The sequence below is a fragment of the Triturus cristatus genome, chromosome 2_2, assembly GCF_964204655.1.
Source record: "Triturus cristatus chromosome 2_2, aTriCri1.1, whole genome shotgun sequence".
Lineage (NCBI taxonomy): Eukaryota > Metazoa > Chordata > Amphibia > Caudata > Salamandridae > Triturus > Triturus cristatus.
Window position 1 is genome coordinate 30,246,213 of NC_140582.1, and position 25,281 is coordinate 30,271,493.

The 25,281-nt window shown below is 45.0% G+C and overlaps 1 protein-coding gene across 1 annotated transcript in view; it reads left to right on the forward strand.

Moving 5' to 3' along the window:
• Window positions 1-25,281, forward strand: part of CCNI (cyclin I) — a 359,299-nt gene that overhangs the window by 257,947 nt on the left and 76,071 nt on the right. The window contains exon 4 of the mRNA XM_085640959.1: window positions 17,919-17,993. Coding sequence (XP_085497085.1) covers window positions 17,919-17,993 — 75 coding nt within the window. The remainder of the gene's footprint in view (window positions 1-17,918; window positions 17,994-25,281) is intronic.

The following is a 25,281-nucleotide window of genomic DNA, read 5'->3' on the forward strand; positions in this document are numbered from 1 at the left end:
GGTGTCGTGCTGTGACCTGCATGAAGTAGGTCCTGGGATGGGCGGGGCTTCTGTTGATGGGAACAACGGTGAGTGGGAAAACCTGGGCAGTGGTGGTCTCACTGGAACATGCAGCAACTGGAGGCCACAGGCAAGTGGCAGGCTAGGTGTCCAGGTGCCTTCTCCACTGCTGTGTACCCCATTCTACCCTAATCTACCCCACTCCACTCTAAACTAACCCCACTTCACTCCACTCTACTCCACTCCAATCCACCCTACTTCACTCTCCCTCACTCCACCCCAATATCCCCCACTCCACCCCTTTTCACTCTACCCTATTCCAATCCACCGGATCTACCCCACTCCACTCTACCCCACTCCACTTCACTACAATCTATCCCACTCCAATCTACCACAATCCACTCCAATCTAACCCACTTCACCCCAGTCTAGTGCAGTCTACTCTACTGCAATCTACTTAACTTCAATCTACTCCACTCCACTCTACCCCACTCTACTGCACTCAAACCTACCCTACTCCATTACAATCTACCCTACTTCAAACTTCCCCACTCCATTCCAATGTACCTTGCTCTATTCCACCCAATCTACCCCACTCCAATCCACCCAATCTGTCCCCCTCATAGTATCCCACTCCAGGCCAACCTGCTCCCCTACACTCCGCTCTACCCCCAATCCACCCCACTCTACCCCAATCCACCCCACTCTTCCCCAATCTACCCTATTCTAATCTAACCTAGTATATCTCACTCCACCCTCCCCAATCTACCCTGTCTACTGCACTGCTATCTACCGCAATCCATCCAAATTGACTCCTATCTACCCCACTCCCATCTACCCCGCTCCACTACAATCCACTCTCCTGCACTCAATCTAACCCCCTTTACACCACTACAATCTACCCTAAACCAATGTACCACACTCCACTCTAAATAACCTACCTCACTCCATGCTACCCCACTTCACACTACTCCAATCTACCCCATTCCACTCTACCCCAATCTACCCCACTCCACACCACTAACGTTTAGCCATGCTGAACAGCAGCCACGCTGGTGTACAACATGGCTAAAACATTGCCAAAGCCGATAGCTCTTGTATAGGCAAGACCTATTGGCTTTTCCAGTGCTTGCTTAATATTCCAGTAGTGTATATTAGCCTGCCTTAGGATTTTTGGGCTTCAATCCTTTAGTGCCTGGGGCTTCCGGTCAGTCAGGCTATCACCTTACCTCTACCATATCATCACAGGGTGGGGTGTGGTCAGAAGCCACACTGATTCCACCCTGCCCTATACATATTTGTGAGACAGTGCTGTGAACAAGCAAGAAGCTGAAAGCCGGATGCTGCAGAGTGCACCAGCATTGGGTATGCAATGAGCAGGCTCCAGCTGTCCAGTTTTCTGTTAAAGTGCTTGACATGAAAGGAAAATGTGTGCCTACCCTGAGATTCTAAGCAGACGGGTATAGCCAATTGAAGGTAAGTAAATGCAACCAGAATTGACAAAGTGGACAGGTCTCGCCTATGCAGGATCTATTGGCTTTGTCAATGTTTTAACCATGTTGCACAGCAGCAGTGCTGCTGCTGTGCAACATGGATGAAAGTAACGGAAAAAAGTCACAATGATAAGCCTGCATTGACTGTGTCGTAACCCTTTTTTTCCCTTTTGTAGGTCTCGGCCTGGTGAAAGCAGCGCATGCGCTGCTCTCGTCATACGAGGGCTTCTTGGAAACGATTCCAGAAGTCGTGTCGCGGCTCCGCCTCCAATTTTGATTGGTGCGCGTTGTTTTGCGTCATGGATGATGCAAAACACAGTTTAATGATTGCGCCGGAGGCAATCATTACACTGAGGGTTGCCACCCTGTCCGCTTTTGGCCCCACCCACCTGGATTTGATCGTTCACTGGCGGCTTTACACACTGTCCTTTGAAAGACAATACGCACTCTTTTCTTTACATTGTCAGCGCCGCCGTCTTTGGCTGCGCTTGTTTTTATTTGCATCGGCTCGTGCCCAGCTCGGCCGCGCTTATTTAATGTACTTTTTTTTTTTTTTTTTTTTTTTTTTTTTTTTTACAGTGCTGGTTTACTTTATTTCAGAGCGCGGCGCCCGATTTAGGGTCACCGCTCTGTTTTAAGATGGCCGCTTGGGCTTCATGAACATCACCGAACAGTTCTAGAATGTCCGGCAGTGTTTTGCGTACTATTTTCCATCTTGCAACGGGGTTCGATTACCTACTAAGTCAGTATTGTTGTACATCTTGATTTGGGTTTGTGGGATTTCACGTATTGTTACGGGATGACGGGTTGGCGGAAGCTGTGATGATCTGCCCCCAAGCAGTCTGTCACAGGCAGTGACCGCAAAAGCAAATCTGCGGCCCGGAGACAGTGAGCCAGGAGCAAGCATGGGGACCGAACTGCTCCTCAGCGAGCTGGACAGCCGCTTCTTCTGCGATAACCTGCTGAGCGAGCACTGGGGTGAGTGACCACAGGGCCGTGGGACGGAGCGCCCTCAGTGACTGTAAATCAAGGGGGAGGGGCAGACAGCCTCCCAGCATGTCAGGGTGGGTCATGTAGGGATAACTATCCTCGGTAGCAGGGTCCTAGCCACGGGTGCTTCAAGAGAAAGAACTTCCCGGTGACCGTAAAAAAGAGAAGGGGTCTGGATGTGATCATTGGGATTAAAAGCCTGGGCATTGATGACCTGTTGCAGGAAGAAGGGCCGTGCCTGTGCGACCATGGACAGGAATAGGCCCTCTGCTTGGGTGAACATAGAGGGAAAACGGAGGTGCCCCCAGATTCGTGAACACAGGGGCAAGACATACCCTACATGACAATATGAAGCATCTGGCTCCCAACACTTACTTAAAAGAAGGCGGTCGTTTACAGCTCTGCCTTGCCTCTAAATGTCACCTACCGTGGACCTACCTCCGCCCTTTACTAATCCCTGACTTGCCCTAATGGGCCCTTACCACTCGCCCAAATAGCTGGGGGTGTGGAGGGGCACCTATCACCCGCCCCCAACTCCATTCTCAACATTGTGCTGACAAATGTATTTTAGATGCAGCAAAAACTAATATTTCAGTGTAACATTTTTTAAACGCCCTGGGCATACGGGAGTTGTTTATGCAGTTCTGCCACAGTCTGTTGTATCACGGGCATATGTTCAATGTAAGTGAGTAGTCTATGCTTTCCATGGGTCTTCTTTAAAACGTTTGCAGTTTAGGTGCTTTGTGGTGTCGATTTGCCCATTTCATCTTGCCTATCGGTTAGATACACTAATTTTAATGTTTTATCACTGTACCTAAATCAGGGAGACCCCTTCGGACCTACCCTTTTTTCAATTTCTTAGCATCAGTCATTTTCCATATCGCACTTCGACTCCAGCTCTGGCTGGTGTAGCGCATTTTGTTTTAATGCCCATAAATGTGCATATCGGCCTAAAAACCTTGTGTTAAGGGTCTGTTGACTTCCACATGACATCACTACAGCCCAAACTTTCTTTTAATGTCCTTTTGACCTCTCTGTAAGTTTTATAAAGTTCCCTGAAATGGGTCTGTATTCATGATAGTTAGACTCTTGGACCCGAAATATTATTGGTTTATTGGAGCGTCCCTCTGTCTTTTAGACCATTGGTAATGGAAACCATCCAGATGTTCATGAAAATAGACCCCAAGAGAGTTCATATATTCCACCTGCTTGCTGTTTAACATTAACCTTGCAATCCCCTCCGAGGATCACTGCCATTTTTAACCGGTCTTATTTGCAAGTGTGTGCAAACAGAATGCGAGTAAGTGACCACGAGGACATAGTGATGAGGATTGCATAACGCCCTGCTCCTTGGCTATAGGATTGTAAAGTTGTTAGTGGCATACTTGGATAAAGCACATGATAGGATTTTAGTAGGGAACGCTCAGCTCCGTGCAGCATTATATAACAAGTCTTGTCTGAAATGTGAAACAAAGGCACATGTGATATACTCCAATCATGAGAAACTAGGCGTAACTCCAGAGTACATGCCTCTTCGTCTTTAAAACAGGAAGTTTAACTAGCTGTAAAAAAAACGTTGTTACCCTTTTTTTTTTTTAGCCCCTCCAACCCCCTTTTGAGGTTTTGAGCCCCTCCAACCTCCCAGGATTCGCCTGCGACAGAAGCGCTGTTTTGGAAAACCTTTAGAAGTTGAGAGCAGCACGAGTTCCGGTGACTGGGCAGGGAGGGTTGCATAAAATGCAAATGCCTTTAACTTAATCAAATGCGAGACCTATTGCATTTTCAATGCTTGTTTTTACTTTCAGCCATGCTGCACAGTGCTTGTTTAGGAATGCTACCAACCGATTAATACAGTGATTTAAGAGTTGGCTCCCCTGGTGCAGGTCTCTCTCTCTCTCTCTCAAGTATGTGGTATAGCATTCACAAATGGGAAGATGTCCCCAGGGGACCCCTTCCTCTTTGGGAATGCATGGGAAAATATTTTTTTAAGGGCAGACAGTGGTCCCATGGATCATTGGCTGCCCTTATAAACTGAAACGAAATCTTTCATTTTTTTTTTTTTAAAGCATCACGTTTTCCTTAAAGGAAACGGGCTGCATTTATAAAAAAAAACCTGCTTTATTTAAAAGCAGTCCCAGACAAGGAGGTCTGCTGAGCCCAACATGCCACCGTCCCTGGGAAGGCCAGCCATTCCCAATTAATATTCATGAGCCTCGTATTTTGTGACCCCATTGGGAATCACTAACACTGTTGTACATTTGCTTTTGCGAGCCGCAAAAGCAAATGGTTGTACATCTGGCCCCATGTCACTTGTTTGCGAGGGCTAATTGCTATTGGGCAGGCAGTACAAGGAGTATGTTTCTCCTTTGGGGCTGAGTTTGGCAGTGGAATCTGGTTGACTGACCCCTTCGGTTTCTTTTCAATAAATTTCGGTATCTTCTTGCCACCTTTTTATAACCCCTTTGACGGCATCTCTTTTACTTAAAAGGGATTCTACTACTTCAATCAAATTATCAATTGGGTCCAATGTACAATTTTCAGCAGCATACGTGCTTCTCATTTTACTTTTATTTGAACCAAGCAGACTTTCTACATCCTTCCTTTTACCCATTTTACAAGACCACATACAACATAATTGCAACAATGGACCAAATAACTCCACAGAAATTAAGAACAGATAAATAGAAAATGCAGTATAAAAAGAGAGACAAAGGTTAACAGCCCTCCTAAAATAGCAATGGGACATTGACATTGCAGCAGGCTGTGCACAGTTCTGGTTAGTGTCCCAGCTCGACACCAGGAATCATCAGAGTACTTGAAACTTCTCAGATGCTCACCAATAAAACATAAATAATGAAGAAAAAAAACCAAGGGGGAGGGAATTGGCCCTGCCCTGTCTTTTACTGGCTTTAACATGCATGCATGGCCCACCCTTGGCGAATATGCGTCCCGTGCAGTGGGATGAAGGACTGCATTATATAGTGCTTTTGAAGTGAGAGGGGTCCTCCTCCCCTTCCTTTCTTGTGCCTTAGGAACTATGGGGCTTGGAATCCTCCAGCAACAGCGTCCTTGAAGTTCCGTGCAGCGGGATGAAGGACAGCCCTTTATATTGCTGGGACAGTAGAAGGGGACTTCTGCCTCCTTCCTTGTGCTTTAGGGATTATGGGTCTTGGAGTCCCTCAGCAACAGCGTCCTTGAAATCCTGCACAGCGTGCAGTCACAGTGGGATGAATGATGGCACTATATAGCACTGGTGCAGTGGGAGGAGCACATCTCCTCCTTCCTTGCGCCTTACGGATTATGTGGCTTGGAGTCCCCCAGCAACAGTGTTTTTTAAGTCCCCACAGCGTGCAGTCAGTGTGAACTTCACTGGTCATAGTCGTGGTCTTTTCATGTCACCTGGGTACCCAGTACCCGGACATGCTGGACATGTCCGCATTCTAGAGGCAATACTAAGGATGTATCCAGCATGTCTGTAGTAACCAAGCAGTTAATAGTGCTTTTTGGTGTTATAAAACTTCAAGGAGGTCAAGTAATAACGATGTAGTGTTGACTTGTACGTGCTAGTGGATGTGAAGTTGTTTGAAAAGTTGTTTCTGTTCTCTGCTAATCATTTTGTATGTTCAAATGTTACCATTTTTAATTCTATTTACATTTATAAAGGGCACACTTTTCTGATTTCTCAAGTAGTGTACCAGTAGTTTTCTGGACTGATTCATGTCACAGAAGTCTGACTTTTTGTAGGTTAACTTAGTCTACCTTCTTATCTAATAAATTTGTTGTAACCACATTCTAAAGTGTTGAGCTTTGTGTGCACTGTGACCGTATTTAGCAGCGCTCTTTCTAGATGTTTCTTTTCTAGAGGACTTGTTTCTTTCTATTTTGTTTTCTGGTCCAATGTTTCTAATGATGGTGCTGCAAATACTAGCATTTGTCGTGCCCCAGTGCATGCCAGGCTTGATTTTGTGGTTTACGTTTTCTCTGAAATCTTGTTTGAAATATTTTTTTTTCACGTGTGGTCTTGTGAGAAGGTCTGCTGATAGTCTTCAGAACTTACTTTTGTGGTCTGAATAACTTTTTATTTTTAACAACACTTTTTATTGTTTTACATGTGATACCCTATAAACCTTATGTCAGAAATTGCATCTCTGAGTGCAGTACAGCCAAGTGCCCCACTTTCACCAATTATCTGGGTACCCTAATGCTCCATTCTGCCCCGAGTCCGTCCCTTGTGGGTTCCCCATACCCCACGGGGTTCTAACATTTGTAAGACCATTTCCATTGTCCAGGGTCTTGCTTCACATGGCTCAAGGTATATTCCGCCCTAAATTTTCCTGAGTTTCTGGGGGCAGACCCGGACCCTGTAAATGGGCCGTTCTAAGTTGAGACAGCAATTCAGCCCTTGCCTCCACTCCTCCAGCGCAGGTGGCGCCAAATCAGTTCATGCCTTGCAATGTCCTATGTGGCAGCAACCATACCTAGCCACAATAAAGCCTGCTTGTATCTATTCCCATCCATGTCATCGGAAATAAGGAGCAAAGCAAGCCTGGGATTTCTTGGGAGATTCCATCCCAGGACCCTGTCCAGGGATGTCAATAAATACCTCTTCCTGAAGGGTACCAGCACTATGCAGCCCCACGTAGTGTGAAGAAAGTCACAAATGGGCGCTAAGCATCCCAGCCAGGTTTATGAGAGTATTGCTCCCATTTTCCACAGGCGCACCCTTGTGAGATAAGCCCGGTGAAAGTATTTCAATTGAATGGCACGGAATTGAGATGCTATAGCAGCTTCCTGGGAGGATGCCAGGGCTTCCCTCCAGTTGACTTGATCATGTGTACCCAGGTCTACTGCCCATTCTCTGCAATCGGACAAAGGAGTGCGGAGTGTTGGCCACAAGGGATTTTTATATGAGAGAAATGTGATGTTTCTTAATATATGTCAGCAAGACTTTAGCCTCTAATGGGCTGAGCTCCGGAATGTTGTCTAAGTCGGAGATGTAGGGGTCAAGTGTATGTCTAATCTTCAAATTGCGGTAAAAGTGTGGTGAAGGTCGAATTCTTCCTGCAGATCAAGAAATTATGTTAATGTGTCCCGGTGGACAAAAACTCCCAATTTAGATCTACCAATGAGGTCCCAGCACCCAAAGCCCAACAGCATTGCTACTTGTCTGAGCCACGTGCTAGACCATAAGGGTATCTCTGGGGTCAGGCGGAAAAATTAGCCAAGGGTCTTGAGCATGTCACACTTGTGCTGCCGGTGGGAGGGATTTTGGAGTGCAGCCTCCATAAAAGGTGTGATAATTACATTCCATTCAGCACCCACCCTTCAGAAGTATAGACTGGGTAATAAAAACCACTAGTCATTTAAAATTGCCAGCTGTGAGGCTCTGTAAATGCCCGGCGTTGCTATTCCACCTTCAAAGGTGGATTTAAAATATTTGGATAACTCAATCCTAGGAGGACAGTGTTCCATAGGAAGTGCTGCAGCAGTGCATTGAGGCAGGTGAAGAACGCCTTCGGAAGGGTATTGGGACAGTTCTGCAGGTAAAGCAAGCACGGAAGCATCACCTTCTTAAAGATGGCTGACCTATCTAGGTTGGACAACTGGAGTGAGGCCCAGAATCCAAAGTCTTTCATTATTCTGTCTAATTGCGGTTATACGTTCTGGTCCTAAGCCCTCTGAGGATTTGTGGTCACATATTCTCCTAGGTAGTGAAACCTTTTGGAGATTAAATGCAAACCAGTCGTCTAAGGTGCACTGGGAAGATCTGTGTCAACCGGAAATACCAATAACTGAGTCATTCACCTGTAGACCAGAGAAGTTTGAAAACAAAAAGAGGGAGTGTCCCCAGGACTACAGCGTCCTAGTGGTTTTGAGAAATGGAGAGGGATAGTAAAGGAAATATTTCTTTCCTTATTTAAGAAATCCCTCACTCACCAACCTAGTTAGTGACATGCTTCATCATCGGGGTCCACCCAAGACAATCTTACAGCCTTCTGTGTAAGGTAAAAAAAAATGTTTAGGAACCAAATTGCAGTTTCGCCCCATGGAGACCGTGTGGGGGCTGATTATAGATGCATTGTTCTGTAGCCGTAGAGCCCGCCGGAGAACCTGCAATGAAGCCTCACGGAATCCCGGGGCGAAACTGCAATTAGGTTCCTAAAAATGTTTTTGCCCCTACACAGAAGGCTTTAAGGTTGCCTAACCGTAAGTAAATGGTCTGGCGAATTGCTAAACCAGAGACGGGTGCTCCTTAGCGTGCGCAGACCTCCCGGTTCTAATATTTGGTCCTGACGAAAACTTTGTACTATCATTAAAAGGTTGAAACATGTTGACCGACATTCTTTTCACTCAAACACTGATAATTCTTGGTCAATAGAGCCATTTTAAGTATCTCACTTGGTTTTAATCTTGTCTTGTTGCTCCAAATGAAAATTCTAGGGTGTACAACAAAGACATTTTTAATCCACTCACTTACACCACTATTTCACATCACTCAAAAACCCAGCTCCACTGTAGTTCAGGCATTGAAGCACACCCAGGTGGCATTCGGCTATTTGGGTGGACCCCGATGATGAAGCAGGTCACCAACTAGGTTGGTGAGTGAGGGGTTTCTTAAATAAGGAAAGAATTCTTTCCTTTACTACCCCTCTCCATTTCTCAATACCATTAGGATGCTGAAGTCCTGGGGACACTCCCTCTTTTTGTTTTCGATATATTGACCCTAGGGGACTGGGAGTCTGTTCCCAACAAATAGCCCTTACTCTCTCTTTGTTTAACGAAGACCAGAGAAGTTCCCCAAACATCTGCAAGATCTTTACAGAATGGGGTCAGACCACAACGGGACCCCCAGGAAGATAAGGACATTGTCAACGTATAGAGAAACTCTGTTTTCCAGTCATGGCGCCCATTTAAACCCTCTGATTTGTGTGTCCATCCTCAACCACTCCGCGGATGATTCAATGGTGAGTGCAAACAGCAAGGGTGACAATGGTCTCGACTGCGGCCTGCTCAGGGATGACCCCTCCTATGGGAACCCTCGCAGACAACATATAAAGCAGTTTCACATAGCTAATGAAATAGGGACTGAGGTTAATTTTGGCAAGCAGAGAAAAAAAACGTAGTCCCATCCCACGGAGTCAAAGGCCTTGCAGAAATCAACCTCAATCAGTGCCTGGTTTACATGTAGTCTAGATGCTAAGGCTTGCGTGATATGGACTCTCTGGATATTGTGGTTTGTTGAAACCTGACTGATCGGGTGGATGAGGGATCCCACCACTTTTATCAGTTGAAGTTCTAGGGCTTTGACCCAGATCTTCACCTCTTTGTTTAGAAGGGAGATGGGGCAAAGTGATCTGCAGTTGGATGTCAGTGGGTTCAATTTCTATATAACAACCATGTCAGCTAACCGCAGAAATGGCGAAAGTGAGCATGCACCCCTTCAACCACCAAGCCTGCCAGAAGGTAGCGAGAAGTTGGGGCCTGAGGCGTGACCAAGCTCCAGGCGCCAACCCTTCCCGTCTCCGTGCGATCTCATCTGTAATATTTTTTCAACCTTTGAATGATTGAAACATCTGGAGCTGGGATCTGCACGCTTCCCACTCTTGGGTGCTCTGGTTAGAAGAGCGAGAAACAGTCCAAACGTGAAAACTAATTGTGCACCCATGAGAAGAAGGTGTAAACTTTCTTAATTGCAGGGCACGAGTAGGGGGTACATGCGGGTGGACAGCGTCCACCCACTTTTCTCACAGGGTGAATGCCATCCACCCTGCCAAGAATTTGGGCCCAACTGAACAATGTGCTGAACTCGTCCTGGTGTAACTTCCAAACACCGGGACACTTTCAATAGCGCCTGCAGGTTGTCTGCTTTCCTTCTGCATCAGGCCTCCCTTTGTTGGAGTCTCTTGGCTGGGAGCAGTCAGGAGCCTCACACCTGATGCAAATGAAGTGGAGAGGAAACAAAGGCTCACACCTTGTTAGCACTTCACACATACTTAAGAGGCAGCGTTTCACTTTGTTCAGTCCCTGTTTAGGAGATGTGCATGCACTGTAAGAATATCTGATGTGTTGGTCTTTCCCAGTATTTACAACAAAACAAATTGCATTTATATAATGCTTACTTCCCCTGGGGAGGCGTTAAAATAAATTAAGTACTACTATTTTTTCTTGCATAGCCCTACTCATTCCAATGCAGGGTTTTAGAGCGCTCTATATCAATACGTGCATATTACATGTCTAATAAATGTTATGAGTTTGTAAATGAATGTACAGGATGTGTTACGAAATGCGCTCAAATGTACACATGATAGACCTGCTAAACATATATGGGAGGGCTTTAGATCTGATGTCACCACTTGTGATGCCCCTTCCTGTAAAGTCGTGGCTTGTGATGCCACTTTCGATGATGTCAATTCCTGTGATGCCATGTGTGATGTCATGCACTGTGGTGGGGTGCGCCATGATGTCATGCGCTGTGATGTTGCGTGCCGATTTTGCAGGCTGGGATGTCGTGCGCCGTGATTTCACTTGCATACTGCCTAACTAGGTTAGTCCCCCCCACTTCTTTTTAAGGTCAAGCATTCGAGCCCTCTTGTTTTATACTTTAGTATATACTTTAGTATTACTTATATGTGTACGCACTTAGTGGGCTCTGGAGATCAGACCTAGGACTTGTCTAATTACGCTTAGGGACTTTTTTTTTCTGTTCAACTGCCTCTATTTAACTGTCTTGATAGAAAACGACCGGCAGAGGTCAGTAAAATACCAGAATTGCTTTCTGCTTCGGGACTTCCTTTTTAAAAATTTTTGTGGCAACTGCCTCTATTTAACATTCTTGATAGAAAACGACCAGCAGAGGTCAGTAAAATACCAGAATCACTTTAGCATTCTCTAGATTCCAGTCCATAGAAATTGTCTTCCACAAGCACCCATAGACAATAATATATTTTTTAAATCTTGTATTTTCAGTGATATGACCACCGAAGGCCCTGCTTTTGTATTAAAAACAGAGCTTTGGACTATACCATTTCCCGCCGAAAGGCAATATTTCTCTCCATGTGTTCCCATACCTGGCGTGTCATGCAGTTTGGTGCTTACTTTCCCTCCATGTTAAAGAACAGTAGATGTTTCAGCAACCAGGCTAATGTGCTGCATAGCTAAATACATACAAGGTCCCAAAGGCGAGACCGATTGCATTGCACTAATGCTTTTTTAGGACTTGTGCCCTGCTCAATTGAGTGATGTAGCTGCCAGGCATCTACTAGGCCCCTGGACCACAAGAACCTCCGCTAAGAACATCGTACTTGCCACTTTTGTCCCCTTACGAATTGAGTTTGGATGGAGCCCTCCGGAATTCCCCACGATTGTTGCGTCTTGAGGATCCCTCCGCATCTTCCTCGAGTAGGTGGACAGTCTTAATAATGCGTGTGTGATCCTCCTCCAAGCATGAGGTAACTGTTCGCTACAACAAGGTGTTTTAGGTAATATAATCGCGGCACCTGCGCTTTACTTTTAACATTAAAAGTAAAGCGCGGGTGCCGCGATTATAGCAAAAGACGATCTGTTGGTCTAGTAAATACTTCTTCACCACTCCACTCCTTTTTGAAAGATGAGTTTCCAAACATTAATGTGTTTTATCTTTGTTTATCTAGCAAATTACAGCTAAAACTAGGCACTGCTTTTGGCTTATTTAATCTACTTGATGTATTTGGACTCTGTAATATCGCTCTGTACCTTGGTGCAAACACAGGATATTGTTTTCTTTTTGTTTTTCTGTGTATATATTTTATTTTTAACATATGTAAATGTGAGGTGCTCTGATGCCCTTTGGGGCCTGGCTCCTGCTTATATAACACCTTCCACATTAATAAATAAAAAAAGTTCTTCCAAATGATTGGAGTAAATGAGCTGCCGGTGCCTCACATCATCCCTTTCTTTGGATACAAGATGTCTCAGAGGGCTCTTTTTTATATCCAACAGATGAACAACTCCGTATCTTATGCTTTTCTGTTTCTCTATTGATTGGAATTCATGAATAGCTTTCATCATAAAAACAAACAAGCATTGGCATAGCCAATAGGTCTCACTTTTAGGACCTTATAATTATTTAGTTATGCAGCACAATGTCTTTGGGGCAACAACATTAACTGTTGCATGGTTAAACAGTTATAAGGTCCTAAAGGTGAGACATATTGGCTATGCCAATGCTTGTTTCAGCTTACCTCTGGGTGGGTCAGCCACGTGGATGGTTCGCTACTCCCGGCAGTGTGCTGGCCTCAGTGATGTGTGGACCACGGCGGGGCTGGTCTTGCTTCTCCACCGCTGCAGTCTCTTTACCGCCAGTCTGGTGACTTCCCAGCCTACAGGCCAGGTCCACAGAGGCAGTCGCCAGCGCCTTGGCCCGATCGGGCTGGAGAGTATTGAAGGCCCCATATTCGGGGGTGGGGGAGAGCTACCTTTAGAGAATCCCAGAGGGGTGGCGACACCAGAGCCTGGCTGACACATTCAAGGGCCGCCTGGGGGCCTCCAATTTGCCCTCCGGCGTGGTGTCTTGCTGCACCCGCTTATAGTCATCCCCACAAGAATGTCTTGTCTCTGGAAGTAGGGGAGGTTCAGTTCGGGGGTGGCGGGGTTAGGGAAGTGCTCCGCGCATCCCTCCGACCGCGATCTATCAGGCCAGCCTGGTCTCAGATGCCAGCGAAAGACCTGCTCTAGCTACACGTCTTCTCCAGTTAAAAGCGCGCACCATAGCCCGGCCCAGCGAAAGTTTAGGACCGAGCTGGACTGAGGAAGTAAGCGGTCACCCTGACACACTGTCAGCGTTTTGGGGAGCCCTGGATGCACATCAGAGCTCAGATGATGAAGGATGTTGGCAGGTTCGTGGAAGAGCTTAGCACCTCACGTCTGGCATTGTTTGTCAATCCCACCTTAAAATACAGTCCTCTAGGGGATGGTGGCTTTGTCACAAAGGCATGATCTGAGATGCAAATTGGTTCAGTGCCAATGGAGTTCACTAGTTTGACAGGATTTGCGTTTAAAAGCTCCTGTGCAATGCAGGAATGGGGAAAGCAGTAAAATATGAACTCTTGACTGGTTGAAGGTTTAGTCTCTGGGGGGAGGGTGTCTCAGAGACCGATATTTACAAAGGGTTTAGAAACTTGAGATGTTCGGGAGTGGAGTGTGGGGTGAACTTTCGTCACAATTGTATATCTTGATTTTGAACAGAAGCTCAATTAAAATCACCCCTACTATATGTTTTGAACTAACGGCATCTTGAATAATTTTTCATAATTATTTTTCCAGAATGTGAGTCCATCACTTGGGCCATTTATATATTTGTATGACTCAAAGGTCTTGAGATTCACATCTCAAATGTGCAACTCATCAGGCTGGACAATTGCACTTTAAACTAATATTTTTAGGTATGTTTTTGACCGTAAAGGTTACCACGCCTGTATTTTTCTGGTCAGTTATGAGAAAGTACCATGAGCCCACCCTGAATATATTTTTTCCTTCTTTTTTTGTGCGATCTGGTCTCTTCGTGAAATAATCATATCTCCGCTGACTGAGTATGCTATAGTATTCTTCAATTTTGTTCCTTTTCATTGTGTGATTAAGTCCTTTGTCGTCTAAGGATAAAAGCTGGAGTTTACCGTTCAGTTGTTTATTCTGTGTGTAGGACTTGGTGATTTTAGACTGAACACTTCTACGCAAGCAGAGCCTGTTAAAAGATTTGTCTTTGTAGTGTAAGGATAGTAAATTGTCCTTATTAATAACACGTAAGTACTGGATAAACGTAATGAAAATAATTCTGTATGAATGTTGTACAGTGTAAGTCGTCGGAGTGCAGACTTACAAGTCAGATTTTTTTTTTAGTTCAAATATAACATTTTAGGAGCGCAAGCTTTGTCTTTAAGAAGTCAGTAAATGTCATGTTGGGACTATACAGTTTTAATCGTAAATATGGGGGTTACTTGTTTGAGCCACTTTTTGCGGTCTGGCTTGACAGTGCAGCTGTCGCCAGACAATAAAATAATGAGAGTACCACTAGAAAGGGACTTTGGCTCCGTCCACTCGTTGCGAGCCAGGAGTACATGTTTTGATTGGGCCGACATTGTGTGCTTCCACAAACAAGCATTTGCAATGCAATAGCTCTTGCATTCACACAAGTTTGAGCTATTGGCATTGTAAATTTCAATGCTTTTTATTTATGTTTTGAGTTTTAAAACAAAAATAAAAGCACTGTCATTTACAATACTAATAGCTTAAACTCTCGCAAATGCGAGACCTATTGCATTACAATAAATGTCCTTCTCAACCGCTTTTTAGATTGTAAATATCAGAGGAAGAGACTGGCCTCCAACGTCTTCAAAGTAGTGATAAATAGTGCAGTGAAGCTGATGTGTAGATGTTGTAAATTACACAGACACAAAGTGTGAAGTGAGAGTTAAAAATGATCCAAGCTACAAACACTAGTAAAGCGCTCCAACACCTTTCGCTCTGTGATTACACTGTCGCGGCTCAGTACGAAGAGCGGGCGGGGGTGGCTATTTCCTGCTCTTTCCGTGATTTCAGTGTGTAGTGTGGCATTACGTAATGTCATTGCTATCTTTGGCCTAATAAAAATACTCCAGCTGTAGTAGGGCCCTGGCTTCACCTCCCTGGTACAGGGCGGGCTGTGCTTTATGGCAGGCATGGAGGAAGGGATGGTCTTGGCTGCAGCTCCGGCCTAGTACAGTGCCCCTGCTATTAATAGTTTGCGAGAAGCGCTGAGGTGGTGGTATTGGTGGTGGTTGTGGTTTTGGTATAATTTGTATTGGTGGTATTGGTGGTGCTGGTGGCATTGGTTGTGGTGGTGGTATTGGTGGTGCTGGTGGCATTGGTGGTTGTATTGGTGGTGGTGGTATTGATATTGGTGGTATTGGCGGTGGGACTGGTGTTGGCGATATTAGTGGTATTGGTATTATTGTTGGTGGTAGCGGTGGTGGTATTGGTAGTGGTGGTATTGGTGATGGTGGTATTGGTGGCAGTGGTTTTGGTGGCGGCGGTATTGGTATTGGCAGTGCGGTGGTGGTGGTATTGGTATTGGCAGTGGTATTGGTGGTGGCGGTGGTATTGGTGGTGGTGTTTATAAAGCTGCCTTTTGAAAAAAAAACATCTGGTTGCTTCAGTACAGATGACATGTAACATAGATGTGCTGTTGTCAGCTTAAACCCATTAGCACAGGATTATATGCTACCTGGAATTCACAGGACTTAATTCGCCAATCATTTCTAAATCCATTTTACATGGGGGGTGAGGGGGTGGGTTTAAACAGACACAAGATAATGCCGGGTTAAAGTTATTGAAAGCAGGCACCCTAGTGTCGGTAGCAATAACGAAGGTATCAGGAGAGTTCAGCTCTGACACTTAAGCCAATTTAGCTGAGAGCAACAATCGCTTAGGTCGCCAAATGAGATTACAGGAACTAGATCACCCTTTCGGTACTGGAGATTTTAGCAGCCTGGGAAACTGAACTATATCCCATGGCAGGCTACACCTCATCTCCCTCACCTTGCCTAGCATGTTGCACATGCCCCTCTCAGACATCTGCAGAATATATTAAATACACTTTGCTTCTTCAACTGTAGACTGTGGCCTCACATCTATTGCCAGTTATCGGCACGCTCCACAGCCTGAGGTCCAAAAACCACCATTATACTCACACCAACCTCAGCAGTAAGACTCTGCCCATATCCAGTTAATGTTTTCCGTACTGCAGCCTAGCAGCTGCTTCTCATCATCCATAGCAATAGGGGCTGCGTGCCCTGTCCCCCACCCCCACACAATCACAACTCTATGGCCCCCATGCCTCCGCAGTCACTGCTCTATCCATCTAAAGCCAGCAATCTCAGTCTGTTAACTCGTCCATCACTACTCACAACAGTCAGTTCCCCCCCATGTCCCTCACAACAGCATAAAGTGCTCATCCTCCACGCCTGGTCTCTAGGCCCGGCAACCACTGTTCTCACAGTGGTCATCCACCACATCTCTCTGGCTCTGCCTCAAAAGCCCTTGTTGTATCCATAGCTATTTGAGAATTGTGATGGAGTGCCTTTAGATTCTATACCTGAAAGCGGCTGACCCTAACATGGCAATGGCTAAAGAGGGATGCACCAGAGACCCTTTCTAAATTTTGTATTGTATGGTGTGTCCAGTGGTGACGCAAAGTATTTTCAGATACCTAAGGCTTTCTGTGGTGAGATTTAATTATGTATCTGAGAGCAAAGTAATACGTATTTTCATTATAGGGTGATTAGTGTTTATTGAAGGTAAAAAAACTGCTTGTTTTAGCAAAAAAAAAATCGATCTAAACATGAAGCACCTTTTTGTTTAACTTTTATTTTGTGCCCAATGTAGCGTTGGTCCCCTCCTACTATTTAATTTTAGATTCTTTTGTGGAGGATAGAGGTATGCTAGAGGCTTCTCTTAGACGTTCTGCAAATATGGTGGTTCATGATCATGTGATTGCACCTATTTTTTTATAGCTGATTTAAAAAAATCTCTATATATATTCTGATAATTGTATTGTGTAGATCTTACCCAGAAATGTCAAGATGGACCTTTCAGAAAGATGGGCTACACATGAGGTGTAGAAGCATGGGGCAATGTTTACAAAGGCAGACTATGAGAAGGTTACATCATAGATACAGTTCTAAATAGCTTAACAGGCATAGTAGAACACAGTTTACCTCATTTCAATGCACTTGCGTTGTGGGCTCCGTAATGGTAAATTGTCAAATGGGGAGGAAAGATATAATGCAACCCATTGGGCTTTGCATTATTTTCTGACGATTGGTAGTGATGACGATAATCTCATATGGGGAAGAGCAAAATGAGGGAAAGGCTTGTTTTTTTTCTTCTTGCAGTTACATACTTCTGGTATCAGTGGATTAGTGCTGCAGATGATGCGGACTTAGCAATTGAAGGAGAATTCTTATGCTAGGAAGTCCGGTGTAAGGCCTTGTAGTTCACATACAGGATCTATATTTGGTGCATGCCTGCATTGGGAGCCATTAGAGGTTTCTTCACAGAAAGCTGATGTAAGTGGAGTAATGGAGGCCAGTGAGGAGAGCATAGAACCCATCAGTATTGGTCAGAAAAAGGACTTGTATGATCATGCAGAGGATGGACGCTGGGAGAACTAAAGTTTTCTTGCAAATAATGCTGATCTGATCCCAGGCTTTGACCAATCTTATTGACATGTTGTTTGAGGAAAAGCCAAGCCTTAAGGTCAGTAGAGAACCTTAGAAATCTTAAATTGTTCAGCGTGGGTTGGCGTGAACCTGTGTGGTCGCTTTTTGTGCAGCTACTTAAAATCTACGGCTGTGATTTGTCACCATTGATCAGTTGTCACTCTCTACAAGCATTTTTGTAATGTTGTACTTTTTATTGTAGGCTCGTCCAAAATACCTTCGATGTATTGCAGTGAGTTGCTTCTTCCTTGCCGCCAAGACCATTGAGGAAGATGAGGTACTACTTTTTTTTTTTTTTTTAATGTGTTTTTCTCAAGATTTATATATCGCTGTGGTATTCTATTGTCTTTTAACAGGATTTTGTTCAATCTTTCTAGCTTGGCAGGGAAGTTATATGTTGGATTTTTCCTAATTTTCTCTTTATGAAAATAATGGTTTGTTTGCTTTTTCACAAAATTTGACTTCAGTGAAATTTATTTTTATGTATATCGTCTGTAGAAATATAGGCACATTTCCAATCCCATCTAGTCTCCTTGTTTTGCCTGCAGATGTAACATCAGTAGTTTCTGTAGCACTAGATTTGATTTTAGTGTTGCACCTTTGTGTTCTTACACAGTCCTTATTTCAGTCTTGGTTAATGTTTCTGTGGCTTCAGATCAAGTACATTATGTGCACAGATCACCAAGGACTTGATTAACCTTTTAACCATTTTTCCACAAGTGTTCTCCTGATCCTTTGTTGCTCAATATTAAAAACCATGTGAAAATAATCATCTCTGCCAGTGGAACTAAACCTTTAAAGTACGTCTGTGTTTAGAACCAAGTCTACAAACTCTTGGATGTTTTGTCCCCATTCGAGAAAAACACAAAACTTCTTTTTTTTGTTTTTGGGTGCTGATGGGATCCAGTGCACATGCGCTGTTCATCCAGGGTCCTCCATTCAGTGCATCTGCCGGTTCTCTTTACCGGAGTCTTTTCTTCCACTTGGGTTTGAGGGAAGACTTTTTTTTTTTTTTTTAAAGGGCGTTCCCTCGAGTGCATGCATTCATGGCGTTTCCAGATCCTTTGATTCATTTCTTTCTTCCTCATTCTGTAGCCAACTTATGTCTACTACAGTTGTTATAAACTGTCAAAACTTGGATGGGTCTGATCCATTGTCACTTTGTTCTTATTGAGATCCCTGGTCTTTCAAAGGTATTAGGTAGCCGTAGCGTGGAAGCAGCAAACAAAACAACAAATGTATTGGGTTTTTTCACGACATTTCACACTGATACTAGAGGGCGAAAAATACCTTACCCTGGTATCTCATCCCGCGTACTTGTGCTTCTTCTTTTAAAACCCAAGAGGCCTTACTATGGGGCTTGATTTGATGTGCAGTGAAACACTAAGACTGTGGTGCACCTCAAAATCCTGTCTGAGCCTAACGCCAAAATATGTTCAGAAGGACCCACTGGCTCTAATATCTAGGGAATTTCAGCTTCGCAAAGCTGAAGATGACAGATAATTGAACTGTGTAGCATACACCTATATACAATGTAGAGAACCATGTCTTCATCATTGGTCTAAGTTCTTGTCTTGTTTCAACATCTGTGTTTTTCTTTAAACTCTGCAGAATGTCAGTTGATGCCCTTTCTAGCCCTCAGAAATAAAGGAACCGGTCCAGAGTCTCCTGTGTTCCGTTAAGTCTGCTGGTTTAAAGTCCCAGACCTTCCTCAATAGTCCTGTTCCATTTTACACAGTGCTATGTAGAACAGACAATGGATATGTCCGTATTTCCTTTCTTGAAAATTAGTGAGCCAGTTGCAAGTAAGGATTTCAGACTTTTCACATTTCTGCTTGATGATGATTCCAGATTTGCGTCCATTTAGGCTTCTTTGTCTACACCCATGCTCGTTCTGCTGATGTGCACTTTGTTCCTGAAATGAGGCCTTTTACTCCATCTGGGGACTGTCCTTTGGGGAAAGTGTGCCCTGGAGTATGCTTGTCATATACACCTTTAATATCTTTATTTCTGAACACTCTATTAACACATGCACGGATACCAGATCCCATTTCTCTAGTACACATGCATGCATCTGATCTTAACATTGATGCCCCAAGGAACCAAAGATATCGGATTCTGCCAAGGCAAGTACAGCTTCCAAAGTCCGTGTCATACATTCATTAGACTTAGATACCGGTACCAGACTAATGACCTCTGACTCATGAATCATTTTGAAATTTTCTGTGAAAGTCTGCATGGATGTTTTCCACTACACTAGCAAGGTTTAAACTGTGCCACGGTTGCAGTAAGCAGATGCCATTCACAGCCCTCAACAGTATTTGTAGTGTTTGACTTTGGTGACTCAGCGCCATGCTCGACAACAAGTCCTACAACAATTGCTCCATGATGCATGGAAAGCCATCGGGGAGCTGAAAGCCAAGCTGTTTCGACAAGCATAAAAAGAGGGGGTGGTATCGCTCTAGGTCACAATGTATCGCTCTAGGTCACAAGCTGTTAGTGGTCCTGTTAGTTGACCTTTGGTAAGACCATGGCAACATTCAAAGAAAGGTCCAAACGTATACATAAGAACTCAAAGTAAGTTTGAACTCCTTTCCTGATGCTTCTGCTTTCAGCAGAAGTTGTGTAGCCTACAGTCCACGGGCCACAATCTGACTTCCACATTCGTACTTGACGTGGTGATCTCGGCTTTGGAGCTGATGCGTCCAGAATTTCCTAGGACATTGTCTGTTGAGCATCAAAATGAGGCCTTAAAGGATACCATGCTGCAACTCTTAAAAATGGTTTCGGGAACTGCTGATGCACATTTGAGCCCCACGGACCCAGTTGTTCCTACAGTTGGGCTTCCATACTAACGTGGCCTTCACTGGCACAAACTGACCCCATTCGGTCTTAGTGTGGCTCGCGTTCAGCACCAGACACTTTGACATCCCTGCTACAATCCTTGCTGGTTCTTCTGGATGGAAACTGGCTAAGTTTGCAGAGGCGTCAGTTGCTGAGTCATGGACATAATGCAAAAACAACAGTTGTTGGGCAGAATGCAGAACAATGTCATACATTCACCCCAGTACAGAGAGGCCTAAATCCATCGTTTTTTTGCTCACCATGCTATTCCAGTTTGAACCCAGCCATATTCAAATCAGTCTTGACCCTGTGCCTCATGGGAACAGTCCAGTCCAGCCCAGATCTCTGTACTGGGGTGAATGTATGACACCGCGTATCGTATTTAATGCAAAAACTATTTTCAGTCTGGAAACTCGTGGAAGGCCAACGGGCCTACCTGCATCGGTCTTCCTCGCAGTCGATGGAACGTATTCCATTCAAATTCTGCCCTCGGTGCCACGCGGAGTTCCCGTGCACTGACTCGCACAAAGTTGTGCAACCTGTGCTTATCTCCGGAGCACAACGAACAAGCCTGTGACGCGTGTAAATCTTTACAATCGAAGAAAACGCTCTGCGACCGTCGGGATGGACGTCACAACATGCAGAGCCAAAACACTGGCTCCATTCCGGACTTCTTCAGAGAAGATTCCGAACAGGAAACTGTTGATGCCATAGGAGCCGAGGAAGAACAAGAAGAGCATATCTCTGTCTCCGAGTCCGGCTCCGATGTGGACGGAGACATCCCGCAAGGTCAGCGTATCGTGAGTAGCAATCCTCCCTTGCCCCAAAGTCCAACTCAGCTGAAGAAAAAGGCTCCTGTCCCACCTTTGCCTTCGGGCCATGGTCGGCACGACAACATGCTTCCAATGCCCCGCCTTCGGGCTCGGCACAGAGTTCCGGCTCGGGATCGAGTCGTCCACACTCGATCACCAAGCCGAAACATTCGGAGTCGAAGCCAAAACCCATCACAGTCCCACCTCCTTCGACGCTGAAATAGTTTTCGAAACCTAAATCCTCGGCACCCAAGACACCGGCACCATAAACTTTGGCGCCAAAACATAAAGAAGCTCCGATATCATCAAAGGAGCCCCGTTTCGATGTCCTGCCTCCAAAACCAGTCCTGAAACAAAAGGAACTATATATCAATCCAAAAACTGGACATATTTTGACTAAATTACCACTCAAACACAAATCTGACTCCGCAGAAGCCTATCACATCGCTATAAAGAGGAAACACGTGGTTACTAACCCCCCTTCTCCACCTCCGCCATCACCTCCTTCCCCGGAAACACAACACTTGTTAATTACCCCTACTAATTCACCATCATACACACCTGATGATCAGGACGACTTGGATGGGGGGGATTGGGACAATGATCCTGCACCTGCAGACGCCTGGAAGGATTACAATACAGATTCTCCCACAGTTAACGATCCTGATCACTACCCTACTAAACCTTCTCCACCAGATGACAAAGTAGGCTATATAGAACTATTAAGTAGAGCTGCTGATTATCACGGTGTTCAATTACACAAAGAATCTCTAGAGGAGGATTTACTTTTTGAAACACTTAGCAGTTCCCAAAGATCTACTCGGACACTCCCCATGCTCAAAGGTATGCTAAGACATGTGGATGACATATTTAAGGATCCTGTTCGGGCGCGTATTCTCATCCCCAGGATAGACAAAGTATAAATCTGCACCATCAGACCCAGTTTACATCAAGGGCCAGTTACCCTTAAATTCATTAGTAGTTTCTAATGCCCGTAAACGTGCTAATACTTAAACGTCAGGAGATGCTCCACCTCCGGATAAAGAGTCTTAAGTTGATAGATGCCTCTGGGAAAAGAGTAGCATCCCAAGTTGCACATTTCTGGCTAATTTCTAACACCCAAGCCCTTTTAGCCAGGTACGATAGGGCGCAGTAGGACGAAATGGAGCAAATGTCCAACTCCTGCCTGATGAGCACAAGTCCACGGCTCAAGACCTAGTGTAAGAGGGAAAGCACATCTCTAACAGTTCCATTAGGTGCGCGTTAGATGTGGCTGACACTGCGGCTATAGTAGTCGTCACCGGCGTGCTACTAAGAAGGCATGCATGGTTAAGAATTTCTGGGTTTGAACCAGAAGTTCAAGCTTCTATTCCGTTTGACAAACAACGCCTCTTTGGCCCTGTTGTAGACACGTCCTTAGAAAAGATGAAAAAGGACACAGACATGACAAAATCTATGGGAGCCCTACAGTCCCCTTCTGGCCATGGTTCCTTTTGGCACTCCTTTTATCGTGGGGGGGTCCAAGAATACCTCCTCAGACACTGCCTCTACACCGTACAAAAGCAACAATCAGCCCTCTGCTTCCAAGGGTTTCTTCAGAGGGGGCTACAGAGGCAACAATGGCAAAGGTAGAGGTAGTGGTTCCAACACAGGCACCTCCCTCTCCAATACCAAACAGTGACTTGCCTACACTCCCCCCGTCTTTCACACTTCCTACACGTCTGGCAATCAATAACTACAGACAAATGTTTACTGGGAATTATCCATTCTGGTTATTGCCTGGAGCTTACCAACAATCCTCCAAACATTCCTCCTCATTCACACAAAATGTCACCAGACCATTTACACCTCCACAAACAAGAGGTTCAATCTCTCCTTTTGAAGGGAGCCTTAGAAACCCGTACCATTACAATATCAGGGGTCGGGCGTATACTCCCTGTACTTTCTCATACCCAAAAAGGACGGTTCTCTCAGACCTATTTTGCACCTCCGAGAATTAAACCTTTACATACAATCAAATCACTTTCACATGGGAACGCTTCAACGAGTACTCCCACTGTTACAACAGTGCGACTTTGTCTACTCTGCACTTAAAGGACGCGTATTTCCACATTCCAATACATCCAGCTCATCGCACATTTTTGCAGATTTGTATTCGCGGACAGCATTACCAGTTCAAGGTACTCCTCTTCGGAGTCACCACTGCTCCCAGAGTCTTTACGAAATGTCTGGCAGTAGTCGCTGCTCACCTGCAAAGACAACACATTCATGTCTTCCTGTACTTGGACGACTTGCTTATTAAAGCCAGTACGTACCCAAAGTGTCTCCAGCACACTCGCATAACACTGCAGTTACTTCACCAACTGGGGTTCACAGTCAATGTGTTGAAATCGCATCTTGAACCTTCCTACACTCAAAAATATCTAGGAGATACTCGGAGAGCTTTAGCTTTCCCCAATGCAGCCAGAATTCACAATATTCAGGCGCTGACTCTTCAGTTTTAGCCCTCTCGCTCACTACCAGCTCATGTGTTTGTACAGCTGCTCGGAACGATTGCCTCTTGCATCATGATTGTTCCCCATGCCAGGATTTACGTGCGTCCCCTTCAGGAATGCTTAGCAAATCAGTGGAACCAGTCACAGGGTCTCTTAACCGATCTAGTGTTTGTAAACAGCCGTACTCCTCGCTCTCTGCTGTGGTGGAAAACACAATTTATCCAAAGGACAGCCTTTCATGGACCCGGTTTCACAGACAATGCTAACAGCAGGCGCGTCGCTCACTGGCTGGGGGGCTCATCTCCAAAATCACACAATTCAAGGCTTTTGGAGTCTAAAGCAAAGCGCTCTCCACAAAAATCATCTGGAGCTTCTAGCATTGTTTCTAGCGCTCAAAGCCTTTCAAGTTCACCTTGTAGGCAAAGCTGTCCTAGTTCGCACTGACATGACCGCTATGTATTGTATACAGAAACGGGGGGGACACACTCCCCAACTGTCACACCTAACTCGAGACATTTGGAAGTGGACCATTCACCACAAAATCTATCTCCTAGCAGAGCACCTGCTAGGAGTTAACTATCAGATTGTCGAAACTTCTCAGTAGACAGAGGCAGCAAATTCACAAGTGGGAACTTCACCCTCAAGTTCTCCTCCCATACTTTCAAAGTTGGGGGTTTCCTCAAATAGATCTTTTCGCCACACATCAAAACGCAAAATGTCCAAACTTTGCCTCCAGGTATTCACACCCACGCTCCCAAGGCACTGCACTATGGATAAACTGGTCAGGAATATTTGCCTGCGCTTTTCCGCCTCTCCCACTCATTCCAATAGTGGTTCGGAAACTCAGGCAAACATCCCTCACACTGATTCTAGTAGCTCCCACATGGGCCCATCAACCTTGGTTCACCACCCTGTTGGAAATATCAGTAGTCCTGCATCTCACACCCAGTCTCATCACACAGAGCCATGGAGAAATCAGACAACCAGATCCCAAAGAACTCAATCTGGCGATCTGGCTCCTGAAGTCCTAGAGTTTGGTTATCTTAATCTTCCACCAGACTTTATGTACATTATTAGAGAGGCCCGAAGTCCTACTACAAGAGCTTGTTATGCAGCTAAAAGGAAGTGTTTTGTTATCTATTGTAATAACAGCAATCCTCTTGATGCTTCCATACAAAATATCATTTATTTGTTACACTTGCAGCGATCAGAATTAGCTTATACTTCTCTCCGTTTATATCTTGCTGCAATAGCTGCGTATTTACAAAATGGGCAACACTTATCTCTCTTTAGAGTACCCGTTATCAAAGCTTTTATGAGAAAGAGTTATACCACCAAGACTTCCACCTGCACGAGTGTGGAATTCTAACATAGTCCTCACTTGATTAATGGGCCCACCGTTTGAACCCATGCA